The following is an 18,942-nucleotide window of genomic DNA, read 5'->3' as shown; positions in this document are numbered from 1 at the left end:
CTATTTTTATTTAAAATAATGTTGGATTAGCAAGTCATTATAAGTAGGCCTTTATGCTTGAAATACTCTACTCTGCTTTCCATTTCTTTTCTGCTTTCTTTGCTTTTCCCCTTGGAGGCAGTGAAAGTGGTCGGAGCACTCCAAGCTTATCCATGTATTCAGACAGCAAATCTTCATCTTCCTCCTATCAGCAAGCTCCTAGACATTTCCATATCCCAGGTAGGCATTTGCTGCTTAGCTTTCAAAATTCTAACTGCCTGCAACTGTGTATTCTTTCTTATTGGTTTCTGTGCTGTTGAATAAACATTTTAATCACTGCTTCTGATCAAATAACATTCCAACTGTTAAAATCTTTTGAAATACCGTAATGTCCTTTTTTTAATTATTTTCCTGCCTTGCAAGGTTTTTTTTTCTTTTCTTTTTCCCATCTCCCTTTAAACTGAACACTGTTATGCATGGCTTACAGCAGGGGTGTCCAACCTTTTGGCTTCCCTGGTTTGGCCGAAAATTTTTTTTCTGGGGCTGCACCAACACCAGCACTAACTGATGAGCCAAAAAAAGGTTGAGCAGGTCCCAAATTTGCAATCACTAATATAGAAGATAGACGTATCTAATAATAAACCCTCATTAAAGGAACACTGGAGAGGAACCCAAAAAAGCAGTAATGCTTACCCTGACTGAGTGATCCTCCACGTGCACCGCTGACAGTGGGAGCAGCCACAGGCTTCCGCATCCCCATTCTGATGAGCAGGGATGCATGCTCCTGGTTCTCCCATTCACTTCTATTACAGCTACGGTGAGCCTCATCAGAGCAGGGATGCTTAATCAGCTGTCAGCAGCGCACATGGAGGATCGTTTAATCAGGGTAAATATTACTGCATTTTTGGGCCTCCCACTTTGAGCTTAGACTCCCTCAAAATGAATATCTCCCCTGCTGTAGCTAGTAGGGATCCCTAAACCTCGCCAACTGATGGCCACCTCCTCCCCCTCCAACTTCCCAAGTTCTGCAGCTGGCAGCAATATTGCAGAGCTGCTGCCTTCCCTCCCCCCCCCCTGGCATTCATGCATGCAGCTTGAGGATATTGCCATTGGCTGCAAAGCTTGGAGATTTTGAGTTGCCAGACTGGAAGAAGATGTCTTCAGTTGGCAGGGCTTGGGAATCCCCACTAGCTCAAGTATTTATAAATTGCACTCAGGCAGTGAGAAACTTTGGTACCCATCCATTAATTTTGGGCTCCAGTCCCTCCCCCAAATCAGCTGTATATGACTAAGCCACTGAATACAAAAATAATTGTGATGCACATATCCCAAAGCTAACATATTCCAGTTAATAAATTCAAAATAAAAACCATTTTTTCTACCTTGTTGTCTGGATGTTTTGTTTTTCCATCATCTTGGTCCCAGTTTCTCTTTCTGCTTTTTCTCTATCTCAACTAATTCTCTTTCCAGTGTCTGCTGTCCATTTTTTTCTCCTCTTCTCTCGTTCCATTTCCTTCTTACGCCTGTCTCTAACGTATTGATTTTTCCCTTTCAGCTTTCTTAACTTTTTCTTTTCTGCCTCTCTCCACTGGTCAGGCTATAACTCCCTGTCCCTTTCTTTCCATCCCCTAGCATCATCTTATCCCAGCTGTCTTCCCTCCTGCCCTTCCATGGTTCCATCTCTCCTCCTCTATCTCCATCAGCATTTTGCTCCCCCTCTTTTCTGTTTTTCTTCTTCCCTCCCCCCTTAATGCTGAACAATGAAATGGAGAAAAAAAAGAGAGATGCTGCATCTCTCTGCCTTCCATCCACAGGCCTAACATGTCTCCCTCCCTCCCATCCCCAGATCCAACTTCTCTCCCTTTCTCTTCCCAATTGCCCCTATCCCATCTCTCCCCCTGCCTACCTGCCTCCCTTCCCCAGATCCACCATTTCTTTCTTTCTCTTCCCAATAGTTCTCCCTTCAAGTATCTCTTTCCCTCTTCCTCCACACCACCCCAGGTCCAACTTCTCTCCTTTCAGACCATTGCCTACCATCTCTCTCTCTGTCCTCTGTTTCTGGTCCCATAAGCTTTCCCCCACACCCAATGTGGCACCCAATCCGGCTCCCCCCCCAAAAAAAAAAAAAGAGTCCTGGAGGCTTCCTCGGCCCAGCATGTTCTCCCCCTTCTCTCTGTGCCCATGCATCTCTACCTCACTCCTCTCCCACCACCATGTCCAATAATTCTCTCTCTGTCTCCGTCCCTCCTCTGTCTGCCCAACAGGTCTCCTCTTTCTTTATCTCCCCAATTGCACCTCTTTCCCTCTCTCAGACACCCAATTCTCCCTTTCTATTATCTCCCTCACCTCTGCATCTCTTTCCCTCACTCTCTCCATTCTTCCATCTTATGGCTCATGCTCCCCTCTGTCTTTCCCTTCATTCTGTGTCCTAAGTTCATGCCCCTCCCGCCTTCCTTCAATCATTTTTCCTAAGTTTGTGCTCCCTCCCTCTCAAATCTTCTTAAATCTCATGCCCTTCTCCCTCCCTCCCTGCTGTGCCCTGGGTGTTTACTTTCAGACCTCACTGCTAGTCATTTTTTTTTGCTGAAAGCCGTGGGCAGCGCTTCTCTCTCAAGTCCCAACATGCCCTTCTCCCTCCCTCCCTTCTGTGCCATGGGTGTTTACCGTTTTACCTGCTCCCTCCTCCATCTTCCTGCAGCGTTTACTCAAAGCCGCAAGAGGCACATAGGATTCGCTGCTCACGGCTTTGAGCAAACGCTGCAGCAAGACAGAGGAGGGAGCCGGCAAGACGGTAAATACCCGGGGCGGCAGAGGAAAACACCTCATCGCTCTCAAGAGCAAGCTGGGCTGCACAAAATACTTCACGGGGCCTCATGCGGGCCGTGGGTTGGACACCCCTGGCTTACAGTATTTCTTGTTTTCCATCTGTACTAGTCAGTTCTTTCACTCTTCTTACATCCCAGGGAGCAGGATCCAAATTTCTAAATAGATATTTCCATAGTCTTTGGAATGGGGTGGGCAACTGGGGCTGTGACCCAACCAATGTTTTGTCCAATGCAGCATCAGCGAACAAGAGCTTGGGTGAAAAGCCAAAGATTGGTTTGTCGGAGAGTGTGGCGCAGTGCTTAAAGCTACAGCCTCAGCACCCTGAGATTGTGGGTTCAAACCTACACTGCTCCTTGTGACCCTTTGTAAGTCACTTAATCCCCCCATTGCCCAAGGTATATTAGATAGATTGTGAGCCCACCAGGACAGATAGGGAAAAATGATGGAGTACCTGAATAAATGCATGTAAACCATTTTGAGCTCACCTGGGAACAGTATAGAAAATTGACTAAATAAATAAATAAACCAAAACTGTGTTCCGCTGTCTCTGGATATTTCCACTGCTGTTCTTTGATATTGTTCTTAGCACTAGAGCTTGACCTCATTCTGAGAGCAGCTAGTGGTAGGCAGACCTACTCATCCCTAGGCAAGGTGAAGAACAGCAGTCAGCAGGGAACAAAAAGCCAGATCTCCAGCTCTGAGCTCAGGGCCACAAGCTGATCTGACTTTTAAAGAACAAATATCTCCATTCTAAGAGAAAAATATCTAATGAATGTATCCTTCATCCTCCATAAAGAGCAGGGATGTAGTCAGACACCCAAATTTGGGAGGACCTGAGCCCTAAGTGGGTGGGCACAACAATTCTGTCTCCCAGCCCAGCATCTCTCTCTCTCTCTCTCTGTGTGCCCCCAGGCAATTGGGGAGTCACGTAACTCAACTCCTCCGTTTTCCCCAGTAACTTTAAATCCTTTAGATCTTTGCCAACAGCAAGCAACAACTTATTTAATTTCCTTGCTTGTGCCGGCTCTGAACTTTTCTTCTGATGGAAGTTGCATCAGAGAAAGGGTTACCCTATGGCTCCAGAAAAAGGAGGATGGATTGAGACACCTGGGTTTTACTTCCATTGAAAACAATGGAAATGAAACCCAGATCTCATCTGTCCTCATTGCTTTCAATGGAAGTAAAACCCAGATGTCTCAATCCTTTTTCTGGAGCCATATGGTAACCCTAATCGGAGGGAAGGTTCGAGCTGGTGCAAGCAGGGAAAATGTGTTGCTGAGTGGTGGACACATGGAACGCACTACCAGAGGTTGTGATAGGGCAGAAGATACTACAGGGATTCAAAGAAGGTTTGGATAAATTCCTGAAGGATAAGGGGATTGAGGGATACGGATAGAAGTAGTGATAGGTTTTTTAGGATGAGGCAGGAACCACTTGACAGGTCATGGACCTGATGGGCCGCCGTGGGTGCGGACCGCTGGGCGCGATGGACCTCTGGTCTGACCCGGTGGAGGCAACTTCTTATGTTCTTATGTATGATGGAGAGGTGGCAAGGGAGTAGAGTTAAGTAAACCCAAAATCACCTGGGGGCAGAGAGGGAGAGATGCCAGGAATCTTCAACTGGTGAGTAGAACCGAGACCAGAGTAGGTGGGCCTGTGCCCATCCAGCCCACCTATGGCTATGCCACTGATAAAAGAGTAGACAAAAATCGTTAGTCTATGGGAATGCTTGTAAGTCGAGCTGAATGTTTCCCAAATCATCAGGTGCATCCAGTAGTGCAGGGGTAGGCAATTCTAGTCCTCGAGAGCCACAGGCAGGTCAGGTTTTCAGGCTATTCACAAGGAATATGTATGAGATGGATTTGCCTGCACTGTATCCTTGAAATGCAAATCTATCTCATGCATATTTATTGTGGATATCCTGAAAACCTGACCTGCCTGTGGCTCTTGAGAACCGGAATTGCCTACCCCTGCAGTAGTGCATCTGTAAAAGAAGTACCGATATGTTTTAAGAGTTATTTTCAGCTCTTCCATTTCAGCCAGCCAACATTTTTTCAAATTAATGACAATTGCTTTACAGTGTAATGGCAGATACTTCAGTTAGGATAAATGATTTCATTATTGTACATTTTTATAGAAAACAATTATAAAGGTTGCAAGATAAATTGGTTGCCTCACTCTTACATATTTTCCTTTTTCTTTCCTCTCCTTCAGAATCTGGAGTAAAAGATAACATCTATAGGAAACCCCCTATCTACAGACAGCATGGTACAGTCCTCTTTGCTCTTCTTCATGCAGTTCCTCTGTATGCCCTTGGAGAAAGCACATCTCTCCAACATTAGCATTACAAAGCTAGCACTAAGAAAATTAAAGTGATGCTGAAATGCTCATGTTGAAAAAAGATATACCATTATCTTGAACATTGTTTTTAAAGCAGTTTAGCAGCATCATATGCCTTTTTGAACTATATGCAGACCTGGATTTAACCATAGGCAACATATGTCACTACCTTTAGCACAAAATTTTGAAGGTTATTCAGTATACCAGTCCTACATTTTAAAGTTCTGTCTACACAAACCAAGATAAGTGCATGTTTATTTGCGCGGTCATGTTGAGCAATATTATTCAAAATGACTAAATATATGGACCTTGAATGCTAATAGTCATTTGAATGAACTTTGATCAGCACAATGTGATATTGTGATTGCCTGTTTACATTTCAAAGATCTATAATCAAAAATACCATCCAAATAACACACAGTAGCTGATGCAAAGACTAGCCAACAATAATTTAAATTAGTGGAGAAAAAGACCTCAGTGTCACCCAGGATCAAACTAAAACATATCCAAAGGGAATAACCTAACTTCAAAATAACTTTATTTGAACTAGAAAGCACATCCTTGGTCAAAAAACTCCATTTTAACTCTCCTGTCTTTATTCAAAAGAATCTCAATCTACCATCAATTCGCCCAAAAACTTATAACAAAAAATGTAAATCCAAGAGAAACATATCCTTAAGATGCATAGTCCACTTGCCAATCAGCATATGATCAGGAGAACAAGCTGGTACAGTTACAGATACTTGTACAATGGAGTAGCAGGCTGATACAAACTCTTATGCGTTTATTTTCCACGCTGCCCCACTAATTTAAATTAATGTTGGTTAGTCCCTGTATCAGCTACTGTGTGTTTTTGATTATAGATATTTTTTTTTACGTTCGAACTTGTGTGATTAGTTCATACATTTCAAATATACCACATCCAAGTATTTTCTGTGATAATTCAGGCTTGGAATACCGGGGAGTTAATCACTGCTCTTTTACCATGCCAGTATGCAAGAAAATTAAAAAGATGGCTTTAAAATCATTGAGGAGTATTTTCGATATCATCTTAAATCGGTGGCTTATCTGGAGTGTTGGAGTTCTTTCTAGACAGGGTCTGATTTCTAGGATGCAGGGGGGAGGGTGGGGGGGTTGTATTTTTGTAGTTATGTATAAAAACACAAACTTTGGACTTTTCATGAGAGTTCTTTGTATGATTGTTTGATTTTTGCCTCGCTACACTGTTCATCTGTATTGCTGTTTCTTATCTGCTGTTTTTGGCTTGGCTGCTGTCTGTTTCTCTTGTGATTTGTTCATCCAATAAAAATATATTTAAATCTGACTTTGGACATTTCCGCAAGGATATACAAAAGTTGGGGTGGGAAAATTACCATTTTCGAAACTGTAAGATGTCTGTCCTTTTTATTTATTTATTTATTTTACGACTTGTCTAGATGTTCTGGCCTTTAGGATGTCTACCTCTTTTGGCCGTTTTCAAAAATCAAAATTTCCAAATGCAAAATGTCCAAAACAAGCCCATTTGGACATGGGAAGGGTCAGCATTTTAATGGACTAGCCACACAGACATGCCAAAAGAGCAGTGGGGCACCTTAGAGGGCACTGCTGTAAACTTCATATAAAGAATGCCAGGTACACATTTCACCATAACCCCCTTATAGTGTATGGTGAGCTCTCCAAACCTCCTTCCCCATCACCAAAAACTATACCCACCTGTCTACCACCCCAATAGACCTTATGGCTGCAGGTGTCACCTAGATGGCAGTACAGTAGGTTTTGGGTGAGTTTTGGTGACCTCACTTTTTCCACCATAAATGTAGTAGGAAGGGTGGGATATGAGTCTGGATCCCCCTCTCTGGTTCACTACACTGCCCACCAAGCTACTCCATAAACCTGCTTGCTGCTCTCCTAGGATTTCCCATAATATCTGCAGCTGCCAAGAGGCTGGCATGTATTGCTGCTTTCACATCTTTGCAAGGTGGAAGGGGGTCAGTGACCACTGGGGGAATGTTGGGAGGGTCATACCGTCGGCTCAATGCGCAGCGGCAGCAAAAAAATCAAATAGGATGTTGGGCATGATAAAGAAGGGTATCATGAGTAGATCTGAGGATGTCATAATGCCGCTTTACAGAGCGATGGTAAGACCACACTTGGAATACTGTGTCCAACATTGGTCTCCCTACCTAAAGAAGGATATAATACTACTGAGTGCAGAGTCGAGCGACGAAGTTTGTAAAAGGTATTGAGAACTTGAGCTACAAAGATCACCTCGGAAAACTAGGATTATTCACCCTCGAGAAGAGGAGACAGCGAGGGGATCTGATAGAGACTTTTAAAATACTGAAAGGATTCAACAAAATAAAGCAGGAAACAACTTTATTCACATTGTCAAAGGTGACTCAGACAAGAGGTCATGGACTGAAGCTGTGGGGGGACAGGGCCAGGACAAATGTCAGAAAGTTCTGCTTCACACAGCGAGTAGTGGACGCCTGGAACGCTCTCCCAGAAGAGGTTATGGAGGAAACCACCATTCAAGGATTTAAGGGCAAGTTGGATGCACAACTTCTTGTAAGACACATTGAGGGATACGAGTAACTAAGGTATTCGCCAGGGTAGGCCTGGCTGGGCCTCCGCGTGTGCGGTTCGCCAGACTAGATGGACCCAAGGTCTGATCCGGTGCAGGCATTTCTTATGTTCTTATACCTCCATGCATCCAGTGTTCATCCGGTCAGTTTGGGTAACTTTTTGGCCCTTATGTGTTTTTAAAACAGTTATATAGCTCTGAATGTCTAAATGATGCCCTGGATGTCTTCAAAAAGGTTTCATATCACTTAAAGATGTCTTAATCCCACCCAAAACACGCCTCTAACACCCATCCCTTAAGATTTAGATGCACTAGAGAGAACATGACCTGCAAGATGTCTAAAAAGTTTTGAAAATCGGCACATGGATGTTTTGGTGATTTAAACGTCCAAGGAGGCTCAGGGGAGATATGATAGAGACCTTCAAGATCATGAGGGGCATAGAGAGGGTGGATAGGGACAGATTCTTCAGGCTGAAGCGAACAACAGGTACGAGGGGGCATTCGGAGAAACTGAAGGGAGATAGGTTCAAAACAAATGCAAGGAAGTTTTTTTTCACCCAAAGGGTCGTGGACACTTGGAATGCGCTACCGGAGGAAGTGATCAGGCAGAGTACGGTACAAGGATTCAAACAGAGACTGGACGGATTCCTGAGGGATAAAGGGATCGTGGGATACTGAGAAAGCTAACCAGAAAATAAGTATAGAAACCCAACTAGGTCGTGCATGTGCAAGACCGGAGGGTTAGGACTTCGATGGGAAGATAGGACTCAATAGGAAACCAAGGTGGCAAGGGGGCCCCTTCTGGTGATTCAGACAGGTCGTGACCTGTTTGGGCCGCCGCGGGAGCGGACTGCTGGGCGGTCTGACCCGGCGGAGGCACTGCTTATGTTCTTATGCATTTTTGGACGTCTTTCTGTTTTGAAAATGAGCCCCATTATGTTTGATTTTTTACATTATTTGAGATCACTTTTACACGGAATTAGATTTTAGATTTGAAATCATATATTGAAGTGAATTTGTATCTTTTTCTGTTAAGTTAAAAATAATTTGCTAATGGATGTTGATGTAATCTTAGGATTCATGGATTTATTACTTTGATGGTCGATAACACCAGCAAGGTCCATACTTGAGCCTAAGCTGCCAAAGTCCATAAATCTATTAATATATTAATTCTTCCCATTTATGGACTTCTTCTACTCTGTTGCTCTTCTCTCTCTCTCAGCCACACACATTCCCATCTATTTTGGTCATGGATTTGATATACAGTGTTCTCCCGCTCATTCACGGTTAAACTTGTCTTCTAGCTGAAATAGAAACTTTTGGCTTTCTTATTTAGAGGTCCTCTTATTAAGGCGCGTTAAATGCTAAGGCATCCATTATATTCTATGGACGCCTTAGCATTTAGTGTGCACTAAATCAGTTAGCGCGCCTTAGGACCCCTTATTTATTTATTTAAAACATTTATAATCCACTTTATTTTAACCAAAGCAACTCACAATTCACATACACAGCTTATAAATACATACAGTCTTACAAGACCAAGTATATAACAGGTAAAACCCAGAGGTCAGGGGTCCAAACACTATTGCATGAGTGTTTTAATGATGGTAACATAATCTTCGTTGAGAAGTGGAGAGCTAACAGAAAAACGCCATTATCTTTGTCTTCTCCCAGGTCCATAGTGTGAAGATAAATTAAGAACATAAGCATCGCCTCTGCTGAGTCAGACCATAAGTCCATCGTGCTCCCACGGTGGCCCTCCAGGTCAAAGACCTGTTAGTGATCTTTTACATACAACATTTTACCTTGTATAGTATCCCTCTAACCATACCCCTCAATTCCCCTTTCCTTCAGGAATTCGTCCAATCCTTTTTTGAACCCCAAAATCGTACTCTGCTCTACCACCTCCTCTGGAAGCGCATTCTAGGTGTCCACCACCCTCTGAGTGAAGAAGAACTTCCAAGCATTTGTTCTGAATCTGTCTCCCTTCAATTTCCTCGAGTGCCCTCTTGTTATTATTACCCCCGCAAGTCTGAAGAATCTGTCCTTCTCCACCTTGTCTATACCCTTCATGATCTTGTAAGTTTCTATCATGTCCCCTCCAAGTCTCCGCTTTTCCAAGGAAAAAAGCTCCAGCCTCTCCGCATATGAAAGGTTTTCCATGCCTTTTATCATTTTTGTTGCTCTTCTTTGAACCCTCTCGAGTATCGCCATATTATTGCCATCTTTGGAATGTCAACATTTTAAACAATTTGTCTTATTTGACACATGTTAGGGCCTTGTAAAGTCCAATACGAGGGGTGCTGAAAAGTTCTCAGCCCCACCAACCAACTTCCTAAACTCAGCGTTATTTTGCCACGGCAGCTGAAAAGAGCGTTATCTTATTTTAAGTGCCAATTTGCAGACACAAAATTCTAGGTTTTGACATTTTTTTTTTAGATCATTGATCGAACCATATCCAAGTCATTCTCTTGTTGGTTGGGCTGAGAATTTTTCAGCATCCCCTCATATTTAAAATGTTATACACGTTCCAAACACAATACTATGGGCTCCTTTTACGAAGCCGCAGTAGCAGTTTAACGCACGTATTAGCGCGTGCTAAACTGCTAGCTGCTACCGCCTCCTCTTGAGCAGGCGGTAGTTTTTCAGGCTAGCGCGGGGGTTAGCGCGTTAAAGCCGCTACCGTGGCTTCATAAAAGGAGCCCTATGTCTTCAGGTCTTATGTCATTTGGATGTTACGGAGTTTTTCTCCCCCCCCCCCCCCCACCCCATTCATGTCAATAGTAGCAGAAATATACAGTGTTTCAATTTTTAAACTGCTGTTCATTAACTTTGTTTTTCAGGGATGAGACGATCAGAAGGGGATGATGGACACTTTGATCAAGATAGTAGGAAGGTATTATCTCAGTTCCGGCTACAACCCCTTTCTACCTATTTACTGCATGATCTGATTTATGTTAATACAGTGGTACCTTGGATTACGAGCATAATCCGTTCCAGGAGCATGCTCGTAATCCAAAATGCTCATTTATCAATGGAAACTTGCTTTGATATGTTCCCCCCCCTCCGAGGCCAGGACGCAAAGTCCCCCCCCCCCCCCCCCGCATGATCCGGCACCCCCCCCCCCCCCGTGAGAACAGGCACTCCCTGCCTGACCAACTTTAACTCACCCCCCCCCGGTCTGGCACCGGCATGAGAACCGCCCCCCCCTGCTCGCAAAGGCCCCCCCCCCCCGCTCAAATCGGCACCCCCCCCCCCCGGGAGAACAGGAACCCCCCGCCCGACCAACTTTAACTCACCCCCCCTTTGGCACCGGCACGCAGCCCACATGTGCCGGTGCTGCTTGAAGATCTTCTTCTTCCCAGTCTCTGCCGGCTTTGAGCATGCATCTGCGCATGCTCAAGCCCTTCTAATTCTCCCTCTCGCCGAGATTACACCTTTGTAGACTTGTAGTCTTACTCTGCCATCTTTTCCTAAGTTACTATGAAGGCCCATGACACCTTATTTTCAGACACCATCTGTCAACCCATAAAGATGTGAGCTAAATCCAAAATACATTCTTTATTCGGTGTTTGATTTTATTTACCATCACTGATTGTTGATTTTTAAGCTGAATGTTTATTATGTGCATGTTTATTTACGATGGTGTTAGGTTTATTTTGTACTCAGCTTGGAATACTGTATTTTGGATAAAGAGGATTAGAACTTTTATAAGCAAATGAGTAACGCACAAAAAAATTAATGAAAAAAAAAAGAATATATATCAGAAAGTACGATAAATGAAACCTTTTGTCCTGATGGCAGGTGATTAATGTTCCTTGTGTCTGTGCAGTTGAAAATCAGTCAAACTAGTATGTATATCTGTTGATACTAATTACAAAGTGCATGTTGTTTAACTTAACTTTTAGGATTAGATGATAAATTTGAATTGTGCTCTGTTTCAGGTGAAGACAAGTTGGCTAATTCTTAAAGGCGAAATGGAAGCTGGAACTTGTAACTCAACAGATCTGGACTCGCAATCACTATCTTACAGCCCTGGATCACACAGGGAACCAGATCACAGAACACAAACAGAGCCAATTTACTCACGTGAGTGTATTAAAACTATATTTTTAGGTCTAAAATTGCCCCTCGACCTATGCATGAAGTCATCTTATATACAGTACCCAAATATACACTGTATCCTGGATCATAGTACTTTTTGTCTACTCCTTCGTTCTTTCACTTTTGGATTCCTGTAATTCTATTCTTCAGGGTTCAAAACTTACAACCATCAGGAAACAAGAGTTAATTGAAAATGGCTGTGGTCAAACTATTCTATAATGCCAAAAGTATGACCATGTTGGTAAAGGAACATTGGCTTCCATACTCTTATTGGATACCATTTAAAACTCTCACCCTCTCCCATCAGCATTATAATACTGTGTTACTTTCTGTCCTCTTCGATATGCTTATATTGTTTTCTTCAAAGCAAACCCTTTGTTTTTCACAATAGAAACTCATGGTTGTGCTCTTTCATCTCCAGCTTCATTTGGATTAAAAACATAAGCATTGCCTCTGCTGGGTCAGACCAGAGGTCCATCATGCCCAGTAGTCCACTCACGCGGCGGCCCATCAGGTCCAGGACCTGTATAGTATTCTTCTATCTATACCCTTCCATCCCTTTTTCCTTCAGGAATTTATCTAATCCTTTCTTGAACCCCGATATCGTGCTCTGTCCTATCACACCCTCTGGAAGCTCATTCCAGGTGTCCACCACCCTTTGGGTGAAGAAGAACTTCCTAGCGTTGGTTCTGAATCTGTCCCCTTTTAATTTTTCCGAGTGCCCTCTCGTTCTTGTGATTTTTGAAAGTTTGAAGAATCTGTCCCTCTCCACTTTCTCTATGCCCTTCATGATCTTGTAAGTCTCTATCATGTCCCCTCTAAGTCTTCGCTTTTCCAGTGAAAAGAGCCCCAGTTTCTCTAGTCTTTCAGCATATGAAACTCTTATAATATAATAGAAACTCTTGTTTCAGCCTAATGTCTCTTAACATTGCAGAATGGCTTGCCTTTGAGCAACCACTTGGAAACATCACTTTAAAATTTTTTGACTGCTTTAAAAACCAGTAAATTTTTTTTTGGGGGGGGGGGAGGGAGGAGGCTATGCAACTTTTAGAGAAACATTTTTAATAGGTCATCTAAGTCTGAAGTTGGACGTTTTGGGCAAGATGTCAACAAAACCAGCCAGGAGCCTTTAAATCATGTTGAATATCAACCCTTAAAGTATAGGGCACACTAGTGCTTTTTTCAGGCGGTAAGTGATCTTCCTGCAATGACCAATTTTTAATTGCAGGGGTTGAAACTGTACAAGGCAACTGCAAAATCTTAAATGGCCTGGGATCTAAGGTCTAGATGGGAAAGTTAGAGTATACCAAAGAGAATATCAAAGCTATGTTTGATTTTGCACATTTTCTGCCACTTTCCTCCTTAGTAGTGTTTGGGGAATGGCATGGAAGCAGGGTGAGACAGTGGTAACAAACACTACAAATAAAAACAGCCACTTCATGGACTATTTATTAAAAAGTGAAAGTTTATGAACTGTGGCAACTATGAAAGAAGAAATAAAAAATTATAATTAAGTGGGGCGGTTTTTATGCCAGTTAAGCACCAAGTAAGTGCTCCCTAAGTGCCTCTGAGACTTTTGCTGTCCCAAAGTTCATGTGATAATCCATGGATTATGATTTACAGTGGCTGTTTTATTTGTAATGTAAGTAGGGTGACCAGTAGGGAGACTTTTTGGCCAGTCTTGGATTTCTGCCAACCCTATCCCAGTGCATTATGGGACCTGCAGCACTAATTTCAATGGATAGAATCATAGACTAAAAATATTACACTTCTTTGGGATGTAATTTTAAAGCCAGGACTGGCCAAAAAGTTTCCCTTTTGGAATGGGTAACCTGGTCAGCTCACATGGAAGAGATTTGCATTGTATCCACATACAGACTTTGAATACAGACAATAATAGGTATACGTTGAGGGAACTAAGTCCAGTACTGGGCAGGCTTCCATAGCCTGTGTCCCGTATATGGACATTCAGTTGAGGATGGGCTGGGGAGGGTTTTGATGGCTGGGATGGTTAAGATGGGCTGAAGTGAACTTTGAGGGAAATTCCATTTAAACTAAATTAATTTATGGAGCATGTATTGTTGGGCAGACTGGATGGACCACTCAGGTCTTTATCTACCATCATTTATGTTACAGCATTGAATACTGCTCCAGTACTGTATTCTTTCATATTCCACTATGCCTGGCTTGCCTGGAACTTCCTCTCAGACGTCTGAATTGACTTCGGAGGTGAAGGCTTGTTGGCCCGGCGCTTGTACATACCAGGCCTGGCTCGGTGTAGCAGGGAGAAATTGATGTGGTGGCTTAGGGGGGGAGGAGGGGCAGCCGGGAGAGAGAAAAAGAATCAGGGAAGTGGAGAAATCAGCGGAATGGCTTGGGGCAGGGGGAGAGAGACAGAAAGACAGACAGGCAGAGGGAGAGAGAAAGACAGAAATAAAGAGGGGGACAGGGGGAGAGAGAAAGAAAGAGACAGAAAAAAAGGGGAGGGGGCAGAAAGAAAGAAATATTGGATTTACAGAAGAAGGAAGTGCAATTAGAGACTCATGAAATCACCAAACAAAAAGGTAGGAAAAATGATTTTATTTTCAATTTAGTGATCAAAATGTGTCCGTTTTGAGAATTTATATCTGTTGTCTATATTTTGCACTGTGGCTCCTTTTACTAAACCACGATAGTGGTTTTTAGTGTCGGGAGCTGTAAGGGACATTCAGCGCAGCTCCCTGCGCTAAAAATCGTTATCGCGGTTTAGTAAAAAGGGAGGGGGTATATTTGTCTATTTTTGTATAGTTGTTACTGAGGTGACATTGCATATTTTAAAGTCATCTGCCTTGACCTCTGGAAAAAGAAAACCCCGAATACAAATAATAATTAACATTTTGTCTACGTACAGTGTGCTTTGTGTTTTTTAAAATTTTATTGTTGGCAGATCATTTTTGACTTGGTCATTTTAAAAGTAGCTCGCAAGCCAAAAAAATGTGGGCACCCCTGACCTAGTGTATGTTATAGAATCACTTCCAGACTGTTCTGCATTACTTAAGCAGCTCTCTCTCTTTGTTTTAGGATTCCCATATTCTAAATCTGCTTCTCTTCCTGGATATGGCAAAAATGGCTTAAATAGGGTAGGTGCTTTTCTGATACATATTATCTGATATAACCATCAATACATGCGTCTATAAATTAACGGTACTGTTCCCTCTGAGATCAGCATGTGTCCTCCAACTGCATTGCTATCAGTAGGAGGTTGTGCCTCAATATTGTGTTTTCAAATATTGTGTTTTCAATCACTAGGGACAGGCAAGTTCCCTGGAGTCCTGCAGAGTTTGTCTGTCCTACACTATTGAAAATGTGATAGTGAAACAGCACCCCCCAACTAGCAGAATTGTAGGGGGGAGGACTTCTACTCAGCTTAGAAGGAACAGTGATATGATGTCCCTACACCAGGTTTAGAAAGCCCTATATAAGTAAAATATGAAAATAGGACAGGGAGTGCAAATAGATTTGGGGGATACTTAGAAGCTTCTGCATACCTTAAGGATTCGTTTTGTAAAGTCCATGGCTATGGATACATAAATGGGTAAATGACCTCTCATAAAACTCGACCAGTATAAAAGTATATGCAGTGAGATGATGGTGTACACTTTGGCAGTGGGCATGCTCAGGGATGGAGTGTGCGTGGAATGCAGGTGAGTTTATGCGTGGCAATATTTAGAAATAAAAGCAAAGGTAATACCTCATTGCATTTTATAATTAGCTTTCGAAGGTAACCCCTTCTTCAGATCAGAAATAAGCAAATGTTGACAAATATCAGTATATATTAGGGAAACATGAAAGCATTTCAGTGATATTTTCACAGGAAGAGAGAGGGGTAGGTGGATAAGTAGGAGACAGAGAGGTGACAAAGCAGTTTAAATTTCTTTGTAGTTGTGTAAGGAAGCCAAGGTCTTTGTTAAGTCTGTCTGGTAGGTATCAGAATATTTTATCATTTTAATTTGAATCATTCAAACAAAAAGGATACAACCCTAAAAGAGTCTCCAAGAATATTGCCTCATCCCTTAAAACAACCAGAGAAAATTTATTGCACTGCAAGAACAAGAAAACCACAGAAAAGACCCTCCCTCCCCCCTCCTTGATAGTGACATCCATCCAGACCTCATGTATTTTCAAAATATGGCCACATTCACTGGCACAATTTTCCCAAATGCTGTCACTGGCTGAAAATTACTTATCTTCCAGAGCCCAACGTGGCCCATTATACCATGTGCAAAAATCTGCGTGCTGTATCTACAGTAGGAAAAAAAATAGCATTAGAGAGTTGCAATCCTAAATGCATTCTTTTAAGTAATAAATGTAATTCAAACAGAGCTTACCTTGCTTCAGCGAAGTCACTTTTAGGGAGGGAATTCATCAACATGTGCTGCTGTTAAGATGGGTTATTTTACCACAAGTTGTACTATTTTAGTTCAAGGTCTCATTGCAAAAAATGGTCCCCTGTGCTAAAATAGCATTTCTTGTGGTACAATAACCCATCTTAACAGTAGCACACGTTGATAAATTCTCCCCTCAGTTCCTCTAAGAGTGATAGACTACATAAACAGTTGTCTAACTCAGGTCTCTGAGATCTTTGAATTTCTAAATATTTTAGAATATGAGCATTAGATATTAATCTCCTGCACATGATCAGACCTTTAGCGGGATTTCGTGATAAGCAGCAGCCCTCTCAGATTCCTTCATTTACTAAGTGAAGGAACTCTACTGCCATTTTGAGAACAATTTTCAAAACCATTTTTCCTAGGTAAAATGGCCCAGCTGAAAATAATTCTGCTTAGTGTACCTGAAAGGTACTCCTGGACATGGGTGTCGGAATGGGGGAGGCCATAGGGCCATGTCCTCCCCAAAGATTGGCATTCATTGGTCGGTTTCTAGCCACCCATTCCCCTCCCGGCACCGTACTTTTGAATCTTCGTGCAGTCACCATGCAGCATCAACGAGGAGGCCTGGCCCGAAACCCTTCATTCTATTTCCGGGGACAGGCCTGCTCATTGACACTGCATCGGGAGGAGATGGGTGGGGGAGTCGGGAGCTGGTGAATGGTGCCACAGAATTCTGCTGGTTAGGGCGGAGCTTATGGCCCCCCCCCCCAAACAAACAAAATGACATTTCACTGCCTATTAGAGAATGACACGGGGAGCGATCCCCGCAGCGAACCGCTGCGTGGCTGCGGTTTGGCTGCGGGTTATGGTGACCTCATTAGCAAATCGCCGCAGACGCGGGGACAAATCCTTTCACCGACCGCAAAAACGGTGAATAGATTTGTCCCCACAGGCCAATGTCCCCCCCTCTAGGAACCGCAATTTACCTGTGTTTTCACCGTGCTCCTCATTTGTCAGATCAACCCTTCCTGCCAATAGAACCCGCCCCCCCCCCCCCGACGATCGCCCTCACTGGTAGGAGGGTGCCCAACCCCTCCTGCCGGCACCCCCAACGGCCCCCTATATCGCCAATAGGAGGGTGCCCAACCCCTCCTGCCGGTCCCTCCCCCAACAAACCCCGCCATCCCGAAACACCACCCTTAGTCTTACTTTCCAAGTTGGACCGGACAGCTCCTCGCTCGTCTGGCCAGCAGGCCTGCCTCCGTCCAAATGAGGCGGGCCCGCCCCTCCCCTCCCCTGCCTAACCCACAGGATCCTAGGGCCTGATTGGCCCAAGCACCTAAGGCCCCTCCTATAGCGGGAGTGGCTTTAGGTGCCTAGACCAATCAGGCCCTAGGATCCTGTGGGTTGGGCAGGGTAGGGGCGGGCCCGCCTCATTTGGACGGAGGCAAGCCTGCTGGCCATACGTGTGAGGAGCCGTCCGGTCCAACTTGGAAAGTAAGACTAAGGGGGTTCCGGGGTGGGAGGGTTCGTTGGGGGGGGGGGGTCCAGCAGGAGGGGTTGGGTACCCTCCTGCCAGCGATCTTAGGGGAGGCCATTGGGAGGACCGGCAGGAGGGGTTGGGTACCCTTCTGCTGCGATTGTCGGGAGGGCCGTTGGGGGGGTCTACATGAGGGGTTGGGTGCCCTCCTGCCGTGATCGCTGGGGGGAGGGGAGACTTGCAGCCATAGCCGCGGTCACTATGCTAATCACGGCAGGGAGATCTTTGCCGCGATTAGGTACAGCGGCCGCGTCTACATACCATATAGGCTAACATTGTAAGCATTTAAAGTACATGTCGTGTTTGTTTTTGCATTGCTAGCCCCAGGGGTGGTGGAAGATTAGTGATTGAAAAACTGTATGAAAAATAACTATTTTAAATTTAGTGATCAAAATGTGTCAGTTTTGAGAATTTATATTAATTAATTTTTTCTCTGCGTGTTTTGTTTTTGTATAGTTATTAACTAATATTTAACTAAGTTTTAAAGTTTTAAAGAATGTTTCCTTTATACGTAAATAAAGAAAAGTGAATGGGATTGCAGTGGCGGTGACGGGGCGGTGAATGGGGTGGCAGTGGCGGTGACGGGGCGGTGAAGAGGATGGTGAGACGGGGACGGGGCGGTGACGGGGACCAATTTTTTCACCGTGTCATTCTCTACTGCCTATGCCCCTGGAGTTCACAGTGTGCATGCCTATAGATGGCTGTATTTGAAAGGGACATTTTTGGGCAGAGAGTAAAGCAAATTAGGTCAGGGAAATAAAGTGATCATGAGAAAAGGTATACTTTTTTCCCCTCAAACCCAAAAAAGAACTGCAGGAAATGTATAAGGTAAAGGAATTTTATTCAAATAAAATGAAAATCAATAAAAAGTTGGTATCCAAAAATTAGTCCTTGATATAAAATAGTCCGGTCTCGATAAGGTCCGTGTTTCGATAAACACTTCTCCCTCAGGGGTCCAAGATGTTCAGTACATTTATATTCAAGAATGAATACACTTGTAGGTAAGTATGGATAAAAGCAATTGAACAAAAGGTCTAGAAACACAGGTAATAAGAATTCTCCTGTAGAAAATGCTGCTTAGAGAAACACTGATTGCAAGTACTTTTTACCCCTTTCTTCTTTCCACTGAAAAGGAGGTACAAAGTTAGAACATAAGAAGATAAGCATTGCTTTATCAGGATAGACAAAAGGTCCATCAA

General features: G+C 43.6%; 1 protein-coding gene across 6 annotated transcripts in view; it reads left to right on the top strand.

Annotated features, from left to right (window-relative positions):
• Nucleotides 1–18,942, top strand: part of ABLIM2 (actin binding LIM protein family member 2) — a 337,722-nt gene that overhangs the window by 187,349 nt on the left and 131,431 nt on the right. For 4 of the 6 annotated variants that reach the window (XM_033950046.1, XM_033950053.1, XM_033950038.1 and 1 more), the window contains 5 exons: nucleotides 118–219; nucleotides 5,020–5,073; nucleotides 10,573–10,625; nucleotides 11,674–11,818; nucleotides 14,894–14,952. In XM_033950046.1, the coding sequence (XP_033805937.1) occupies nucleotides 118–219; nucleotides 5,020–5,073; nucleotides 10,573–10,625; nucleotides 11,674–11,818; nucleotides 14,894–14,952 (413 nt within the window). The remainder of the gene's footprint in view (nucleotides 1–117; nucleotides 220–5,019; nucleotides 5,074–10,572; nucleotides 10,626–11,673; nucleotides 11,819–14,893; nucleotides 14,953–18,942) is intronic. The other 2 variants (XM_033950066.1, XM_033950058.1) reach the window with 2 other exon arrangements.

This window comes from Geotrypetes seraphini, chromosome 1 (genome assembly GCF_902459505.1).
Source record: "Geotrypetes seraphini chromosome 1, aGeoSer1.1, whole genome shotgun sequence".
Lineage (NCBI taxonomy): Eukaryota > Metazoa > Chordata > Amphibia > Gymnophiona > Dermophiidae > Geotrypetes > Geotrypetes seraphini.
Note: the sequence above shows the minus strand (reverse complement) of the source record. Positions and strands in the feature narration are given on the sequence as shown.